Genomic DNA, 20,894 nt, shown 5'->3' with positions numbered 1-20,894 from the left:
TGTCGCTCTGACTACGTCACAGTCACTGTTGCGCTGATTGGTCAGAGCGTTGGCCTATACGCACAGAGACAGTTTGAAAGACAGCGGGTTGTTCCTCCCACCCCCTTCGGAAATGTCTACGGATCGAGGCCAGACTAAATATTCACATTTAGTCTGGCTTGCCAGGCTACTTTACTTGAGTATTTTTTATTTTTTTGGAAACTTATGACTTTAACTTCACTACATTTGAAAGGCAAATATCGTACTTTTCACTCCACTACATTTCTATCAAGCTCCTCGTTACTCGTTACTATGAAGCGGCTTTGAAAGTGGATGTTTTTTTCTTTTCTTTTCTAAAACGTGATTGTTTTTTTCCCAGGTGACACTGAGAGCCGATCAGTAATCACTAGGGTCACGTCACGTCCATTGACTGGATAAGATCAGTGATTTCTCCGCAGCGTTATTTCACACGATCAGTTGATGGCAGAATGGAAGGGGGCGGTTCTTCTGGAGAACGCACGCATCCATGGCTATACCGAGAACCAACGTTTCAGTTTTCTGAAAAGATTAAAGATTCGTTTCATTTTAAACGTTTGCTTTGTTTGCCGAAAACGAACCACATCACGGCCGACAAAAACTCGCCAGCCGACCTGCGGAAGCATATTGAGGGATATAAACGTTTTATTCCAAGAGAAAGCTTGCAACAAAGTTGTCTGTGCTTTTAGAGCTAGCGATAACGTCGCAGTCTGGTTCGTCAAATGACTTTCTATGGATTTGCCCGCCCAGTTGCCGTAGCCTTGTCCACGGCTAACATTAACACACAGCTTGGACCTTGGACACTGTTAGTTAGCATGTAAAAACGGAGTTACGCTAACATGAATGACGTTAACTTATCTGAAGTCCTTTCAGAAATATGTTTTAGCATAATCTCGCCAAATAAACAGAATGCTGAAATCTTTCTTTTCTAGTAGCGTTAGCTACCCGATATGATTTCGAGTTTGAAAAGAGTTTGTCAGGTGGAGCTTCACTGACTAGCTAGCTTAAAGTGCATATCACGGGTAAGTTCAGGAACAAGATCAATGTAATTCTCCTATTTTATATTAAACTTTGGTCAAATATCTGTTGTATTTTGTGCAATTTTTTACCTTGCGCAATACCAGAAAAAATTATGTTGGTCCTGATAAAGAAAAGCAGAATTGAAGGAGGGTGTATTTCGTCATCTCTGTTCATGATTCCTCGGTTGAACGAGCAGCCATGAGACGTGCGCTCGGGCTACTCGACTGCTTCTTTTCTGCAGTAATGTTAGTTCGGGTTACAGTGGCGAGAAAGCGAATTAACTGAGCGTTTGTGTGTAAGTGTAGCAGACGTGCGCTAGGTCAGATTATCCTTCAGATCGTCTGCATGTGTTGTTTACAGAAGATTGCGTTCCATTAACAAAAACATTGTCATTATTTGATTAATTTGGCAACTCAGAATAGCGAATGAACAAATCAGCTACTGTACATCCAACATAACACACGCATCATGATTTTATGATATTGTTAAATTCAACCAAACGTTACGGTGAAAATACACTTCCACCCGACAGTCTCCTTGGGCGACGTCCAAATAGTCCGTTATACCGAGAAGTTTGTAATACTGAAATGGACTCACGTGTCACACCAAAAACTTGTTCTATGCGAAATTGTAGGGCGGGGGGTATAAAAACACCACCGGTGTGCTTTAAAGAGGAACTGAAGTCATTTTTAAACTTGCTTTATTTCTTAATTAACGTGTTATTCAATTCCGTTTTCGGTTTTAGTAACCTTATATAGTGGCTCGTATTGGCAACTAATTGCAATTAAATATGATACTTATCGGCCTATTTGGTTTTTAGCCGTGTTGAATTTATTTCGTTCGGTCCACGGCAGGCGTCGCTTATCCGCGCGATCTTCACGAGACTTGTGCGAGACTTCGAAACGTGAAGTGTCAGCCAGGTGTCAGTGCCGCCATTTTGAAACGAAATATTGCACAGAAACGAGTTTAAATGACGATTACTGCCTACTTTTTTCAAACTTTCCTGATTGCTATCAAAACAAACAAAACTTCCGGCTTGATTACATCAGCGTTCGAAAGAGAGCACGCACGTCTTTTGACAACGTTGGCAGATGTTGGTGACTTTGATTTCCGCATGTTTTACTTCCGTCCTACGATGTCTCGCACAGGTCTCAGCGAATCTCGTTTACGGCCGTTGCTTTAATTTGACATACGGGCTGATATATTACAGAGCATATTTCAAACACTCGTAACTTGCTATAGCAGCGACAAAATAGTGATCAAACGTGCATTCCGATATTTAATAAAATGAGAAATAGAATTTTGATAATAAAAAAATTGCCTTCAGTTCTCCTTTAACCAGGTGTTTAGTGGTATCAGCAGTCATTTAGTCCTTTTATTAATCCTTTTATCTCCGTTCTCAATAATTGTTCGTGATCAACACCTAAGTGAGGCTCATTAATCCTTTGTTTTATGGCGCTAACACGTATCGTTTAACTCGATTGCGGATTTGTTTGCTTATTGTTTGTCTCTGGGGGAAGAGGAGCGCATGGATGGCTCAGTGATGTTTTTTTAAAGACTCCAACTCATTGTCATTAAAGGTGGGGACATGAACTTAGTTCATTATATGCGAAAGTTCGTCGTGAAGGTGTTCGTTATGGACCCTTTTCACGTGACGTCACAACAAACGCGGCCGCCATTTTGGACATGTACTACCAGTAGTTTACCACAGCCAGCATTGAGGAACGGCAGCAAAGAAAGTGTTTATTTTCAGCAAGACTTCCATCATGCCACTATATTGTTGTGCACCTGGATGTAGTAACCATCAACAAACAAGGCAAGGGTTATCATTTTATCGGATCCCGGTAGATGCTGACCGACGGAGAAGATGGATAGCGGCATACCAACGCTTGTGTAGTGACCACTTTGTTGGAGGTAAGACGAATAAAATTAGCCAGAAAAGGCATTACATTGCTGTTAACATTCTGTGGCGGCGAGTGTGTAACCAAATAGGCTAAAATAACCCATTGTAACCTCTGTTCTTCTGTAGTAGCTATTAGCTAACGACATTAGCTAGCGTTGTGTTCCTTTGCTGTTGGTAGACTGTAGGACAGATCAGAGGCAGTGTTCTACAAACAGCGCTTAATTTGAGGGGGAGCAAGCCGGAGCGCGCTCCGGAACCTCGGGCGTTGGCTCCGGCAGCTATTTACACTGGATCCGGTGATCCGACACCTCTCTTGACTATGTAACAAAAAAAAAATAATAATAATAATTAAATTTAAAAAATGCAAGTTTATTTAGTGTTAATGTCTGATTTTGATATCTGTCTTGTTGGTGATTTCTTTCATGAAACAACATCTACAAAATATCTGCAGATGAACTTAATTTGCAGTGTTATTACAAAACATGCCCAGAAGCGCAGCGCCGCGCCCCCCTCCCCCCCTCTTTTTTTCCGCACCGGAGCCGCTCATCCTCTGCGCTCCGGGACTTCCCACTTTACAAATTAAGCACTGCCTACAAATAAGTGTTCAAAACAAGAGGAACATGTATTTGTCTCTTAAATCCAGGCCGTTCCCTGTAATCTGTAACAACGGTTGGAGAAAGTAATGGCAACTAGTGAGTGCACAAACCATAGAAGGGAAACTGTACACAGCGCCAGGGCAGTGTGATGGTATGTCTACTTTTAGATTGTGTTAGCTGATCAATGAACACACTCGTCACTCGACGAGTTTCACGTCTTTACGACGGATACTTAAATGTGTGTTAGGTATTATTGTTGCAGTCTAAGCAGTCATTGTAGCAGCTAGATGAGCGAGAACCGAAAGGGTCTGTGCCATAAACCGTTATTTCTGTACGGCGTTGCTAATGTGTCGTTACTGTTGTTATTTCTCCCTCTGCTCGCCCTGTAAATGCCCTACGTCGCTGGATAGCGAAGGTGTTTTCTGCATCTCGCTCCTTTTTCTTTTATGTTCTCCATTTGTCGCCTTCCTCGCATTCAAACCAATTCGAGCCGAAGTCCGCTACATGTCCAAAATGGTGGTCGCGTTTACGAAGGTCACGTGACTGAAAAGGGTCTATAGCAGCATTGCAATGTACCAGTGAGGGCTATTCATGTAAACTTGGACTCCTGTGAGATTTATTTCGCAACTCGTCGTCTCCTCATTCATACTCTACATCTTTATATTCGTCTTTTTAATTTTCATTTTTAAATTAATGTACTAAAAATTAAGGAAAAGAGTGCAATGTTTCAGTGCCACTCGGGCACCATTATCAAGCGAGTGTTCATAAGCTAAGTCAATGTCAAAATATAAAAATAGATTAGCATAATGCTAAACAAAACGTTTGGCCTGTAACGCGTCCGATTGCACATCTTTTTCTAATGTAGAGCGTTTCGTACAACAAGCAGTCGAATTCACGCTGACACTTTCTCAAGACAACAAAGTTCTGATTAATGTCTTTAGGTCCAATCCCGTGTACCGTCCTATAGTGTTTATGCTAATCTATTTTGATATGTTGATTTAGCTTACAAACACTTACTTGATAATGGTGTCTGAGTGGCACCGAAACATCACGCTCTTTTCCTTCATTTTTAGTATATTTTGTTTTTCTAAGTTTTCACTTATACATTTTTAAATTGTCTCCTGCTTCTATTTTGCATCGTATTGCATTTGACATCAAAGGACAACGACGCTGTTTGTTTCTCCTGGACAAATTTTCAATCCATGAAGTTTTTCGGGTTTAAAAGCGTCATGTTTGAAAGTGTTGCTGCTCAAAAACCCAGAAAATTCTGGGAACCTCGAGTCGTGAATTACACATAAGTGATCTTAATGATCTGAATGTGGAGCTCAGAAACTCCATTTCAGCAGCCGCGTAAACCGACTCTGAATACCAGGAACTTTCCTGATCTATTGACCCTTCCCACTCACGTGACCTTCATAAACGCGACCGCCATTTTGGACATGTAGTGGACTTCGGTTCGAATCAGTTTGAATGCGAGGAAGACGACAAACGAAAAACATAAAAGAAAAAGGAGCGAGATGCAGAAAACACCTTCACTATCCAGCGACGTAGGGCATTTACAGGGCGAGCAGAGGGAGAGGGATTTGCAAAAATTGAGGTTAGCAGGCTTAGAGAACGACGTTTACCTGCTTCCACCAGGATTGTTCACTGACGTATGGAAGTACACGAAGCCCTCGTCTTTACCTGACTTCGGCCCACATGATCTGTATACCTATGTCGTTAAAAACCCATCGCCATACACAGGTATTGATCTGAAAGCGTATAAGAGTTTGGATGCCTACAAATATTTTGTGTCAGGCTGGGTAACATGCCTACATCAGCGGGTCGTCCCTGGAGCCGGTGGTCGCCATCTGATTACAGCTAAGGTTTGTTCACATTTTCATTTACTTTCGGTCCTCAGGATAAACAAAATGTTATTAAATGTCATTGAAATAACTTCTTAGTCTGTTGAGACATGGCCCGTTATAAATTTGCTGTTACCAGGCAATGACCAAGAACTGTATTATTAGGGTCGGTGTCTGTGTTGTAGCAGTGTACTAGCAGCTAGCTGTTAGCACTAGCTAATGTCAACAACATAGTAGCTAATATGTTACTGTAGCAATGTTACGTTCAGTCATTTGGATGACTGTTAAAACCTTACACTCATTTTAACAGGATCCGATAAAATGATAAATCTTGCCTTGTGTGTTGATGGTTACTACATCCAGGTGCACAACAATATAATGGCATGATGGAAGTCTTGCTGAAAGTAAAAACTTTCTTTGATGGCTATATTCCTTTCGATGCTTCGCCATCGTTCCTCGTTGTTGGCTGTGGTAGACTACTGGTAGTTCATGTCCAAAATGGCAGCCGCATTTGTCGTGACATCACGTGGGATGGGTCAGTAGATAGTGAGTCGACCTCTGGACTCACAGCCCTAAGGCCATTATTAAAAAATGTTCTGTTTCCGGTCCACCAGCCGGGTGAGTGCCGTTTGTACGGTTGAATTTTTTTTTTAACGCCGGTTTTTCGACATTTTTTTCGGGTTCGTAAATCTAAAATCAAACTTGACATTTCCGCATTCCCAGGGCTTTCCACTAAGGCTCATACTAGCCAGCTATGACAAATAAGTAGCTGCCGGGGGGAGTAAACACAAAATAAACTCCTGTGCACGCAGTTCCCAGGATTAAATGTATTTTCCACAGACCATTTATTTATTCACTTTACTCAAATACAAAGTAAAATGGCAGTAAATCTTCTTTCTTTTCTTGCGTATTGCATCATGAGGCGTTCCTAGCTTGTAAATCTCTTATTTTCGGTGCATGACACATTCACGCAGCTGAGCATGCTATGAATTAACAACGACAACGGTCTGCAGTGGGGCGACACAATTACACACTCAGCCAACATTTCTCCATTTGTGTATGAAAATACACTCCAACCACTCAGTTTGGGTTCATTTACAACCAACGGTGTCTTTTGATGCCAGCACGTAATTGAACGAGAGAAGACTGGTTTACCGGAGACAAAATAAGCGTAATCTCTGCTTCTGTTCCCTCCGATGTCGCCTCCGACGGCCCCGACACACTACTGCCTCCGCCGAGTGCGCGCACACACCGCATGTCGGGGCCGCGGATGAGTTACTCTCCCTTGATCAACGAAGTCGGCGGGGAATTTGTGGTTATTATCGGTACAAACAGCGCGAATCACAACTTAAATGAGTGCGGTTCAGTTTGACATTGTTGTCAGTCCGTTAGATAAACATTTAATTTTATTAAAATCAAAAATTAATATTCAGAGCCTGTGGGCTACAAAAATAATAGTCATTAAAGTAGCCGGCTGGACTTAATTGTGTGGCCGGCGCTTGTGGAAAGCCCTGTCGAATCAGCTCTGCGCATGCGCCGTGCGGCACAAAAAATGGCAGCCACCACGAAGGAAGGAGATCCGGAGTTTTAAATTTTGCTTAAGTGTGAAATCGCAAAATGGTATTCTAGCGAACAACAAAATAGTAAAGATTCAGAAAAACAAATCATTCAGTGATCATTTTAATAGTGTAATTTCATCCGAACTCGGCCTAACCGTCGATTTAGAACTACAAAAAGTCCGTGTGTCGGACATTTTAAGTACCTTTGTAAAAGTTTTGCAAATGTTGCAGTCAGCATTTAAAATGCTAACAAAGTTTTTGTACAAGTTTCAGTTGATTAAACTGTCATTTTATTAAATGTGTCTGCTTTTGTAATAAAAAAGTACTGAAAGAAAAAGCAAACACAGCATTGCGATTTCTTATCCATCCATATATAAAAAAAAAAATCCCTCCCTCCCGACTGAAAATTTTTTTGCTCACCCGGTGGACAGGAAACGGATTTTTTTTTAAGGATGGCCCAAGAGACTCCCAGAAGAGTCAATCTGAAACGAAACCCTGCCACGCTGACCGACACGTCCAGGATAACGCTGATTAAAGTTTGTGAGATTCTGCTCAAAATACAAAGCGTGCGTTTTATTTATAATGTACTTATGATCATCATGTTTTCTATTTAAATGTCGCTGTGAAGTGTGAATGTGTGGCGTATATCTAATATCGTAATACTGTCCGCAAATATTTTAATCATTTTGAAATAGCTTGATACACGTTCTCCGTCTTAAAACCCAGTGAATGATATAACTTTGTCTTCAACTGGTGGAAAACCATAGTATAATATATACATACAATATATTTACACACACACACTGCAGTAAATTATATTACGGATGCAAAATGAATCTATTTACATGTCCAGTGTCTTGTTTAGTGATTTTCTTTCTAGAACCGGCCGAATTGCATATTCATTAAGTTCAACAGGCAAAATTAATTCATGTGTCATTTTACTCATGTTAAAGATTGCGGCCCTCTGTAGAGCACAGTAACACATCTTTTTACACACACACACACACACACACACACACACACACACACACACACACACACACACACACACACGAATCATAATAAATCAGTGTCTTCATGTGAAACTTCATGGCTATTAATTTACATTTTGTGCGTTTGTCATTGTAAACTATTTGTTTGGAAGTAGATTAGATTAAACCAGATGAGTAAAAATAGCTGATCTTCTCTTTGCATGTTGTTAAAGGTAAATGAAGTGTCTTCAGCTGACGAAGCAGGTGTTTAATATGACGGGAAAATCCTGACTAATCCTGGACTCTTCCTGTTTATTCACCTCTGACGAATGAGCAAGTGTCACCAATGCACTCATTAATTATTCATGAGAACATTAAACGCCAATATGCTCTTACGTCTGACTGACACTGAAAATTCCCGACCCTCTCCAAGGTCAATAAAGTGTGTGTGTGTATTGCCTCATAGTTTTTGTCTCCATCTTATTCCTATCAAGATAATATACAGAAGTCACCTTGAGATAATACAATACTTTGAAACCACAAAGTAATTCATCAAGGCCACAACAGAATACATTTGAGCCATGAGAAAATATACTGAAGCCGTACTGAGACTAGAAGGGCGCTTGGGAGAGTCCATACCTTCACCAAGCCACATATTATCAACATCAGAATCAAATCATTTGAACCTAGGATAATACTAAAGCTGTCCACCAAATTTCATCCAAATCCGTTCACTACTTTTTGAGATGTGTTGGGAAAAGACAAACTAACTAACTAACAAAGAAACGGATGAGAAAACATACCGGTAATCTCCTCCACCAAAGGTGTCAGAGGTAATAATATATTGAAGCTCCAAAACAATCCAGTGGGGCCATGAGATCATACAGTATATTGAAACCACAAAGTAATTCACTGAAGCCACAATATTTGAGCCATGCTATACTGAAGCCATAACTGCAAGTTGGCCTAGTGGTTAGCGTGTCCGCCTCTCGATCGGGAGATCATGAGTTCTACTCGTGGTCGGGTCGTACCAAAGACCATCATAAAAATGGTACCTACTGCCGTCTGGCAAGGCACACTGCAATGCAGATGCGAGTGGGGAATCAAACTCTTGCGGTTACCAGAGGACCTGCCCCCCCCCACTGTAACTCTAGCTATGTAATAGGCGAGAGGCTGAGGGCTATGGAAACGGGGATTAGCGTGGCGTGGGAAGGACTTTGATTTGATGCCTTAGAAGAAATGTGCCTCTATTTTACATTTTCATACTCCAGACAGAAATGTAAAATAGAGGCACATTTCTTCTAATACAGTCAGAAAACTGTATCAGACAACTAATATGCATTTAATATCTAAATATTCATTTATCTTTATTCTATTATACCCAGGTCTTAAATTTACACAAATTATAGTGTCAGCAAAACCTAAAGGAAAAAGTGTCGACTTGAAGAATTTGAACAATACGTTAATCTGCTTTTCCACATCAGATGGAAATTGATTATTGTTACGTTTATTTAACAGTTATTCCACGAAATCGAGTCGTACATGAGCTGATAGCTATAATCTGTGTATGACCAGATTGAGTGGAATAACTGTTTTATTCTATCCACATTCACTGGAGTTTGAGAAACAGAGCATTTTAATTTTTTGCAAATTCAAAAAATAAGAACTTTATGCAAAACGTCCGACAAAATCATTTCCGCTTAGAATGTAAACAAACCAGCGAAATGACAGGAGCAATTTGTGAAAAATGTGATAATAATTCTTGAAAAATAATTTTAAAAAAGATACGTTCTTACCATCAAATACTTTCATTCCATATTTTTTTTAAAAATTGTATTGGGGGGTTTCTTCTTCTTCTTCAGGGTTTTTTTGGCGGTTGACAAACCAACTTAAAGGTGCATTACTGCCACCCACTGGGCTGGAGTGTGGAACAAGCGATACTGGGGAAAACAAGCAAACAAGCAAAAAAATATATTCTTTTAGCTATTTCTGTTTCTTTTAAATACTTGATAATTTTTGGGGTTTGGTTTTTGAATAGAGTTTTTATTTCGTCCTCGGTTGGTTCTGCAACACGCTCCACCATTTTGTTTTTCTCTACTCACAGTATACAGCAGTGGCGGCTGGTAGTCTTTCAAACAGGGGAGGCTGGTTGGTTACGATATTTCCAGATTTTAAAAGAAAAAACACATCAATTTTGCCCATACTCTTGCCTCTGATCTGGCTGATTGTTGGCAGGGTCACAAACTGTGAAATAACAGGTTCTTTTGGCCCATTAGCCTACTGTCCAATATACATGATGGTGGTGTTGGGGGGGTATATTTTAACATTTTATATTTTGAAACAAGAAAAAATGTCTGCACACTTAGATCCTTATTTAATTGCCAAGCTTTCGGTCAAAGATCTTCCTCAGTGCCCTGAGGAAGGTCTTTGACCGAAAGCTTGGCAATTAAATAAGGATCTAAGTGTGCAGACATTTTTTCTTGTTTCAACACTTTTGGTTTTGTTTTGCACCTTTTCATCGTGAGTGCGGTGTGATCTGTTTTAATAAAACATTTTATATTTTAAAATTGTGGCATGTTGTTTAAAAATTGATCATTATTGAAAGCAGCTCTTTGTCAGGAACCTCAGCAGTAACAGCAGAGTGTTCTGGAATAGGCACAAGCACTGACCTTGGGGAGCCAAACATAGAGCTGGGGGCCACACATTTCATTCAATGACACTTTCCCTATATTTTACTTATTTTGACTGAGAAATGTTTTATTGACAATTTTGATAACCCTTCACTTTTAATCCAGGTCTGTAGTGTGAAATGTTCTCGGCTGTGTTTTTGTTTAAAAATGTTTTCCAAATTGTAGCTGTGTTTAATTCATATCCAGAGAAATATATATTCCAATATAATATACTCAGCATAAACATTTTAAATAGATTCTATATTTTTGGTCCATCCATGACATATTACTAAAGTAGCCTATTTACTGTTGTTGATGTGGGTCACTTGCTGTTAGCCAATTCACTTTCTCGTACCAGGAGAGCTGAAAGGAACGAGTATTATTCCCTACCTTTTTCACCAAGTCAATTTGAGGCGTTGGTCTACCCTGCTCTTTAATTTTAATTTTTTCCTCGAAAGGAAGACTGGCAAATGGCTTCGCCAAAATTAAATCAGCAATGCTCGGCATCCGTGCGCAGCTTTCTTGCTAGCTGACTAGCCCCCTCAAGTTCAAGTTCAGTCACTCAAATAAACGACATTTATGGAACTAAGATAGCAAACTTGACAACACTATATTTACACTTTATTTACAATGAAAATATATACAAACTAAAAAAGCTGGTAGAAACCGTATGTAATGAATGAAATCGAAATGTAAGCTGATCTCTTACAATACACCACAGCACTTGCGAATCCGCATGGGACTGAACTGAAATTCACTGCTGCCTGTCTATATTTGAAACGAGCTGTCAATCAAAGAAAATATCCGGCCGCTTTCACCAATCACCAGTCTCCTCGCGGAAACTGCCATGTCCCTCCCACTGTGAGGCTCGGAGTCCGTGGGCGGGCGTTTTCGCAGTATTTGTCCAATAATCGTCTTGCATTTTGATATTGAAAAGTGCAGAGCTCCCAAATGCCATTGAAGTGCACTGAGGCTGGGCTGCATCGCGCTGTCACGAGGGGGAAAAACTCACGCACACATTAGGCGAACTGGGGAAAGTTATAACGGAATGATTTCGCACTGTAGTTGGGTTGAGCACATATATTTCTATGATTTGTGCTTCTATTTGCCAGACAGATTTAGTGGCTGATATCAACAAACTGCTGATCAGTTAGTCTGCTCTGCAAGGCCAGATTTTGTGACCATGAATTGGGTATAAGAAAATAAAGTTTGAATTAAATTGAATAATTAGACATTAATTAAGACCTGCTCTTTCCAGGGGTATCATTCTTTTTATGGTCGACTGTGTCATACATGAGCTATAAGCATTTGAAATATAGGCACAAAATTATTATTATTATTATTATTATTATTATTATTATTATTATTATAACTCAGAAAGTGTGATTTTGTTTAGACAGATATTTAGTTAACAAAACAGGACTACAATATGAGAAATAAATACCAGAATTTGAAAGCTCTGACATTAACGTAAATGTGGAGATACAGAAGGCCACAAATGCTCCAAAAGCACAAATGAAAAATTTATTTTACAAATTTCAACAATACATAAAGTGGTAAAGATGCAGCTGTGGCTCTTCAGTTGCAGTATTTAAAGATATCTGACGTCTAAGAACAATTCCTGAAGATTTCATGCATCTAGCTTAAATAGTTCAAAAGTTAAGGCTGATGGAGCGTCAGACTTTTTCGATAGAACTCGTTTTTGCGATAAAATTCAAGCCATGCCCACTTATTCACGCCCCTATAGATGACTCGATCAAAACGTGCTACGTCATGAGCGTCCGCCATGATGGTGGATATACAAAGCAGCCAGGATGGCGGCCGCTGAAAGCGTGTGTGTAAACAGTACTGAATTTTCTCAGTATTCCCACAATTTGAATGCTCAAGCGATGATTCGATACAAAGAGAAGATAGATATGTGTGGTTTTGACTGATATTATTTTAAAAAATCAGACTTTTATGAAGATAAGATGCTTCTACTGACCATCGAGTACGAATACAGGTCATTTCGTCCAATGCCTTTTTCATATGCACTATCAATTATTTTATATTTCAGGTATTTGTTCGATAAAAGGAGGAATTCTTAATGGAATTTGACCAAAGCAAAACATTTTGTAAAGCATGCCAAAGTACTTGCGCTTCGATACTAAAGAGTGTACCAAGGGGGGTAACCACGTCGGCCCATGCCACTGGGATGAGTTTAACTCCCTTGTCATTTCAGGCTGCTCGCTTGCATGTCTATGTTTCCAGCTGGATCATATTAAATCTTTAGGCGCCGAGCAGCGCTCTCACAGGGGCTTCGTTTGCGAATCCCAAGCAGAAGCGTGGTCCTACCAACCTGAGATTGTGCTCTTTCGAAGGGAGAGGCTTAGAGGGAGGTGGCTATAAAAGTTGGCTTCACTGCAAGCTCCGTTGGCCGAGTTATTAATTTTTAAAGCCGGCTGGCTCATGTTAAATCTTTAGGCACGGAGCAGCGCTCTCACGGAGGCTTCGTTTGCAAACACTGGAATACCTGAAATATAAAATAATTGAGAGTGCATATGAAAAAGGCTTTGGACGAAATGTTTTAACAATTGGACGAAGTGTCCTGATCCCCTCGTCTCCTCTCCGTACTAAGCCTCAGAGTTTCCTCGCCCTCTTTCCGAATCACGGACAGAATTCTAAAAAAATCGGAACGTGGCACGGTCACGAGTACTGCTGTGACCACAACCATATACAGCACAAAGATATGGCAGAGCTAAAATAACACTTAAAGCAATGAAAAAAACAAAGAGAGCTGCACACGCGTGACTATGTTTTGTATGGAATGTTGCCTGACCCCGCATTTGTATCTCCACCAACATGGCCGACATCCGGGTTTCTATTTTGCTTTGACGTCACTTGCAATTCAAGGATATCTCAAAAACAAAGAAAGATATAAGGCTGAAACTTTGCACAGTGTTTATTGGGACTAATGACATTAATATTTGGAAGTATGAAGCAAAGATGGCACGGTCAGTCAGGACCATTTTCTGAAAGCTGAATCAGTTTGGCGTTTATAATGCTAAAGGTCGTCTTGGGGAAGCGCTGCGTGATTAAAGATGCACATTTTGATTAAATTACACTGTGTCATTGGAGGCCATGAATCAGAGCCAAGCCTTTCAATGAGGGTGATTATTATTCACAAGGTGTCCTCTGTTAGAAAACATAAAGTTACAGCTTTCCATCTGACTGTTACAAAGCACTCACACTGGAGACTCCTTCCTTCCATCAATGTTAAATAAAATTGCACGTGATCAGAGACACAAATAAACAGATCATTATGTGAACTGGAGGTCAAAGCACTAAGCCTTTTAGCACTGGTTAGCTCAGTTTAGCTTCAATGAGCTAATTTTCTATAACAGTTATCATTGTAAGAGCTCATTCACAGGGACTTGTACGGTGGACAATTCATATAAACATTAAAAATGTGTGAAATCACTGACATGGTGAAGTTCTCTGGAAGGAGAAATTTATTTACGTAATCTTAATGGAAGGAGTCTCTAGTGTCAGCACGCTCTAACACTCAGAGGTAAAGCTGTAACACTTCTTTGCGGTTTCTAAGCTGAGTGTTTATTTTCTCTTATTAAGTGCAAGAGAGAGAATAAAGAGATGATGAGCTGGTGAGGGAACAAAGTGCTGTTTGTAGCTGCGATAACATAGCACTTTTTGCTGTTTAAAGCTACGGTAACACTCCAGCTCGTGATGCTTTGCGATGGGTTATTGACGAAAATGAGGTGTTTTGGTGGCGATGCATGGTGAGGTACAGGTGAGCTAAAAGTTGTGGTCGCACAACAGGTGAACAAAAGGTGACTGTCACACCTTTCTGGCGCAGCTCAAGCGGCCGTGCTCGCTCTCGGAGCATGTTGCGCACACTCTTGGGACCCAGTCATTATGGGAAACACCTGATACTGATTTGAGTGCAATCAGCACACACATATAAGGATGCTGTTTTCACAGAGACTTTGCGAAGTATTGTCATCACCATGGTCACATTTGTTTCTAACCATGTTTATGACTCTGCTTTCTGTTTTGCTTTTGCTTGTGTTTTGTTACTCTGACCTTGCCTCACGTTTTCATCTCATCTCATTATCTGTAGCCGCTTTATCCTGTTCTACAGGGTCGCAGGCAAGCTGGAGCCTATCCCAGCTGACTACGGGTGAAAGGCGGGGTACACCCTGGACAAGTCGCCAGGTCATCACAGGGCTGACACATAGACACAGACAACCATTCACACTCACATTCACACCTACGGTCAATTTAGAGTCACCAGTTAACCTAACCTGCATGTCTTTGGACTGTGGGGGAAACCGGAGCACCCGGAGGAAACCCATGCGGACACGGGGAGAACATGCAAACTCCGCACAGAAAGGCCCTCGCCGGCCACGGGGCTCGAACCCGGACCTTCTTGCTGTGAGGCAACAGCGCTAACCACTACACCACCATGCCGCCCTGCCTCACATTTTGTTTTTGTAAATATCACATCTGCTAATAAACACTCTTCCATCTACCACCGCATACCTGACAGAATACTTTGCAAAGCCTTTGTGAAAACAGCATCCTTATATGCGTGTGCTGATTGTGCTCAAATCAGGATCAGGTGTTTACCATAATGACTGGGTCCCAAGAGCGCGCACAACACACTCTGTCCTCGAGAATGAGCATGGCTGCTTGAGCCGCACCAGGCTTGAGCGCACAAAGGCATGACATTGACGATGTTCTTTTGAGGAGACGTGGCATTTTTCCTTGCAGGCATGCTAGAGGGTTTCGGTGTCTGGCAAGAGAATGATCACGGATACCTTGCTCAATAGAATTCAACAATGTGTGACATCAACGCCAACCAATCAGCGATGATCACAAATGTGTCAACATTTGTTGAATATTCATGAACCCTTCACCCAATCAATTACGAACCTCAGCAAAGGATCACTGAATGTAAATGCACTTTTTAAGTCTTAGCGAAGGTTAGGTCATACCTCGCTGCTGTGTCGCCGAGGCCGTCGCGAACACTGGGGATATAAATTCGAGACAAATCCATCTCAAGAGACTTGGCGAGGGTTCTCCGAGCTTCAGGAAGTATTCCCAAACCTGTCTGCAAGTATTTGCTGCTTAGTTTGCCAACAAAACAATGCATGCATTGAAATTTTTCGCAGTGTTTTTAGCCACTCACAAGGAGGAGACACACCAAAACACAACTCGCGAAGCTTGGAGAACATTCACCATGCATCGCATGATTGGTGGCGATGCGACCAATTTTTCATCACCAAGCATTCGCAAATTAAACCCATTGCGAGCTGTAGTGTGACCAGGGCCTACCGGTAAGTAAAGTCAAGATTCCTAGAGCTCCGCCCCTTTGCACTTCCTCCTCCTGTAATCTTGTTGTTTGATTTCTGTTTGTTCTTGAAGATTTCATTTAATTTCAGTCCCCAGTATGGGCATGACCTTCATCTGCTCCCACGATGTTTTAAAATGTCAACATTAATGGTTTCTGTGTCTCTTTGTGTGCAGATTGAACCATCTTTTGGTCACACACACACACACACACACACACACACACACACACACACACACACACACACTACCACTGTCTTTAAAAATTCAGCTCAGCTAAAGATCTCTCAGCTGAATAAGGTTCTTGTTTTGTTTTTTATTTATTAATTAGTTATGCTAAGAGAGTGTGTTGGAGCAGTTGTGCCAGCCGCAGCTCATGACCATGAGAGGATATCACACCTGAGGCTAAACACTACTATCTCATGAACTTTTATAGTTTGGGCACTTGAGAGTCGCTGGTTTTGTTCCAGTGAAATTGTCCAGAGCTCACTGATGTTATGGACACAAAAAAGACATAAAAACCCGCATGCTGTTACGTGGCGAGTGTGAATTTAACTAAAAAAAAAAGTGCCATTTTCCTCTGATATAGAGAATGAAACCAAATATCTCTCTGAAATGCATCAGTTCCTCGGGTCAGTGATCAGTTCTCCATTTATGTTCTCAGTGGTGCTACAGTACATGTCTAATACGTGACTGAGATCAAGGTCATGTGACTGGGTCATGATTGGGTAATAAAGATCAGATACTCTCTCAGGTTTCAAAAAGTCATGTGACGTGTTGTGATGGCATGATATGTGCCATGTGTTTTCACAATACAGCTCACTGATTTCTAACACCTAAACTTAATTAGGGTTCTGATAACTTAAAAAAATAGACTTCATGTTAAAACTATATTGAATACAGAAATAATGCTGAGGGTCATGTTTATAAGTTACTCATAAGCTCACAAGTTCCTTCCTACATAATTGCACTTTTTGATTGTATATTATACAGTTACAGAAGGGAGATTATTTACAATCCGGTGTCACCCAGGTGAGGATGGGTTCCCGTTTGAGTCTGGTTCCTCTCAAGGTTTCTTCCTCTTGTCGTCTCAGGGAGTTTTTCTTTGCCACTGTGGCCTCTTGTTTGTTCATCAGGGATAAATTTATAGATTCAAACTTTATTTCCAGAATTTATATATTCCTGCAAAACTGCTTTCAATTCCATTGTTAAAAGCACCATACAAAATAAAATTGAATTAAATTGAACCCTAATTTATCATTTCTAACTTTAACTTCTAAACCTAGCTTTAACTACTAACATTAATTTCTAACTTTAACTACTAACCCTAACTTTATCTATTAATCCTAATTTATTACTTCTAACCATAATTTCTAACTTTTAACTTCTAAACCTAACTTTGACTAACATTAATTTCTAACATCTAAGTTTAACTACAAACCCTAACTTTAACTATTAACCCTCACTTTATCTATTAAACCTATTTTTTTTATTTCTAACCCTAATTCCTAACTTTCACTTCTAAACTTAACTTTAACTATTAACATTAATTTCTAACATCTAACTTTAAGTACTAACCCTCACTTTAACTTCTAAACCTTACTTTATCAATTAAACCTAATTTATTACTTCTAACCCAAATTTGTAGCTTTTAATTTTAACTTCTAAACCTAACTTTAACTACTAACATTAATTTCTAACTTCTAACTAACTATGAACCCTAACTTTAACTACTAACCTTAAATTTATCCATTAAACCTAATTTATTATTTCTAACCCTAATTTCTAACTTCTTACTTTAACTACTAACCCTAATTTTAATTTCTAAACCTATAACTATTAAACCTAATTTATTACTTCTAACTCTAATTTCTAACTTCTAACTTTAACTTCTAAACTTAACTTTAACTACTAACCCTAACTTTATCTGTTAAACCTAATTTATTATATCTAACACTAATTTCTAACTTCTAACTTTAACTTCTAAACCTAACTTTAACTACTAACATTAATTTCTAACTTCTAACTTTAACTATGAACCCTAACTTTAACTACTAATCCTAATTTATAACATAACTTTAATTACTAATGCTAACTTTTAAACTTAACTTTAAATACTAACCCTAGTTTATAACTTATAATTTTAGTTACCCTAACTAACTTTTAAACCTAACTTTAACTTCTAACTGTAACTTTAACTACCAACACTAACTTTAACTTCTAAACCTAACTTTAACTATTTAACCTAATTCATAACTTCTAACCCTAATTTATAACTTCAACTTCTTACCCAAATTTTAAACACTAACCCTAATTTATAAATTCTAACTTTTACTACCAACCCTAACTTTAACTTCTAACCCTACTTTTTAAACTTTAACATTAACTCTAGCTCATTATTATATATTCACTCTTATGTTGAAAGAGCAACTCATGAGAATACAGCCACATTAATGAAATATTTTAAAACGTTGCTCATGTGATGTGCAGAATCGATGTCACCCATTGAAGTTGCGCTCCATATTTCTGATGATTTCCTTTGATGTATTGTGAGGATTCAGTGAGTGTTTGATGTAGTTTTACAGCCTGGGGCATGTTTATGATGGTGAAATAATAATTTAAAAATCCTCTTACATTTTCTCTCCACTCCTCCGTCCCTGTAGAAGAAGGGATGGAGAGATTTTACTGCATCACACCGGCATCCATGCTTTTCATTATAATAATCCGAAACTATAAATATGATATCATTTGATCAAATGTAGCATCCTCCAAAAAAATCCATCAATATTATTAATTTGATTGAAAACCAGCTTGACGTTCTCTAGTACAATTTCTTCCCAGAAACTTGATTTCATAGCTCCGTCATGTGTTGATTACAAGCTGTTCAAATCCTGAGGCAAATAAATCAGCCGAAAACTGAGATACTACCACCACCACGCTTCTCACTGTTCGCAGTGACGTTAATAGCAGGTCATGTGTTTTTATTTGCCTCCTTGGTGTCAGGAGCGATTATTAAATCTTTCAGGGAAGAAACATAACAAAAGGTTTTTAGATTATTGTAAAAATCATATAGATGATTAACTTAAGCCCAGATGTTTATTCTCAGGATCATGCTTTTTTAAGTCAGGATTATGTGGTGTGGTTTTATAAATGCTACATTGCTACAGATGTTACTGATTTAATAATGATACTTTTTTGAACCCAAGCGTATCAGGTTCCTGAGTAATCACACTCTCCGCCGGTGGCATGTGGGAAACCTCGGGATCCAATAATCACAGCTGGAGGAGACGCAATCACACAGAAAAGGTTTAAAGGTGGAGCTTTCTTTTATCTTTAGCTAAATAAAGACCAGTAAACCATCACTGTATGAAAAGATTCTGTTTCTTTTCTTGAGGATTAGTAAACCATTATGAAGAAAGACAGCTACAGATGAGAAATGAAATGAGCACTAAAATTTAGATTACAACTGAAATTTAGCTTCTCAAATTTACCATAAATGTATACAATTATAAGAATCAAGACAACTGACAGAGCACAGCTCTCTCTCTCTCTCTCTCTCTCTCTCTCTGTGTAGATGGGAAATGCCTCTGAAACTTCCATTATTTCAAAGATATCTAAAGAGCATGACTTTCTTTTGGGGATGATCCTCACCATCTTTGGTAACACACACACACACACACACACACACACACACACACACACACATTTATTTATTATTTAATCATATTTCACATTTTTATTAACCACACTGTTTCCCAAAAGTTGGGATGCTGAATAAAACAAAAATAAAAGCAGAATGTGAAGATTTGCAAATCAGTGAACCTCTATATTTCATTGAAAATAGTACAAAGACAGCATATCAAATGTTGAAACTGAACAATTTTATTGTTTTTTGAAAAATATTTGCTCATTTTGAATTTAGTGCCAGCAACATGGTTCAGAAAAGTTGGGACGGGGCAACAAAAGACTGAAAAAGAAAAAAAAACTAATTAGGTTAATTGTCAACAGGTCATTAACATGATTGGGTATAAAAAGAGCATCCTAGAGAGGCGGAGTCTCTCAGAAGTAAAGCTGGGGCGGGGTTCACCGCTCTGTGAAAGACTGCGTGGGCAAATATTGCAACAATTTAAGAGTAACATTCCTCATTGTAAAACTGCAAAGAATTTGTGGATCACATCATCTGTGGTCCATAATATTATTAAAAGATTCAGGGAATCTGGAGAAATCTCTGTATGCAAGAAACAAGGCTGAAAACTGACACTGGATGCCTGTGATCTTCAGGCCCTCAGGAGACACTGCATTAAAAGCAGACACGTGTCTGTAGTGGAAATCACTGTATGGGCTCAGGAACACTTCAGAAAACCATCGTCTGTGAAAACACTTCATTACTGCATCCACAAATGCAAGATAACACCAGATATAAACAATATCCAGAAACCACGCCCTTCTCTGGGCCCGAGTTCTTTTACGATGGACTGAGGCGAGGTGGAAAACTGTCCCGAGGTCTGACGAATCAAAAGTAGAAATTCTTTTTAGAAATCATGGCCACCACATCCTCCAGGCTAAAGAGGAGAGGGACCATCCGGCTTGTTATCAGTGCACAGCTCAAAAGCATTCAGCATCTGTGATGGTATGAGGGGGCGTTAGTGCGCATGACATGGGTAGCTTGTACATCTGGGAAGGCATCATTAATGCTGAATGATATAAACACGTTTCAGAGCAACATGCTGCCATCCAGACAAAATCTTTTTCAGGGAAGTCCTTCCTTCTTTCAGCAAGACAAAACTGCCTTCTGCACATATTAAAACTGCATGGCTCTTTAGTAAGAGAGTCCAGGTGCTAAACTGGCCTGCTGCAGTCCAGACCTGTCTCCCATTTAAAACATTTGGCACGTTATGAAGCACAAAATACAACAAAGATGTGAGACCCCGAACTGTTCAGCAACTGAAATTGTATATCAGGGAAGAA

General features: G+C 39.5%; 1 protein-coding gene across 2 annotated transcripts in view; it reads left to right on the top strand.

Annotated features, from left to right (window-relative positions):
* The window catches only part of opn7b (opsin 7, group member b), a 51,298-nt gene that overhangs the window by 6,670 nt on the left and 23,734 nt on the right, over window positions 1-20,894 (top strand). For both annotated transcript variants that reach the window (XM_060936707.1, XM_060936706.1), the window contains exons 2-3: window positions 19,133-19,232; window positions 19,501-19,585. In XM_060936707.1, coding sequence (XP_060792690.1) covers window positions 19,173-19,232; window positions 19,501-19,585 — 145 coding nt within the window. In that variant the 5' untranslated portion in view covers window positions 19,133-19,172. The remainder of the gene's footprint in view (window positions 1-19,132; window positions 19,233-19,500; window positions 19,586-20,894) is intronic.

This window comes from Neoarius graeffei, chromosome 13 (genome assembly GCF_027579695.1).
Source record: "Neoarius graeffei isolate fNeoGra1 chromosome 13, fNeoGra1.pri, whole genome shotgun sequence".
NCBI classification, from domain to species: domain Eukaryota; kingdom Metazoa; phylum Chordata; class Actinopteri; order Siluriformes; family Ariidae; genus Neoarius; species Neoarius graeffei.
The sequence above is the reverse complement of the archived record's forward strand: the minus strand, read 5'-3'. Positions and strand labels throughout refer to the sequence as shown.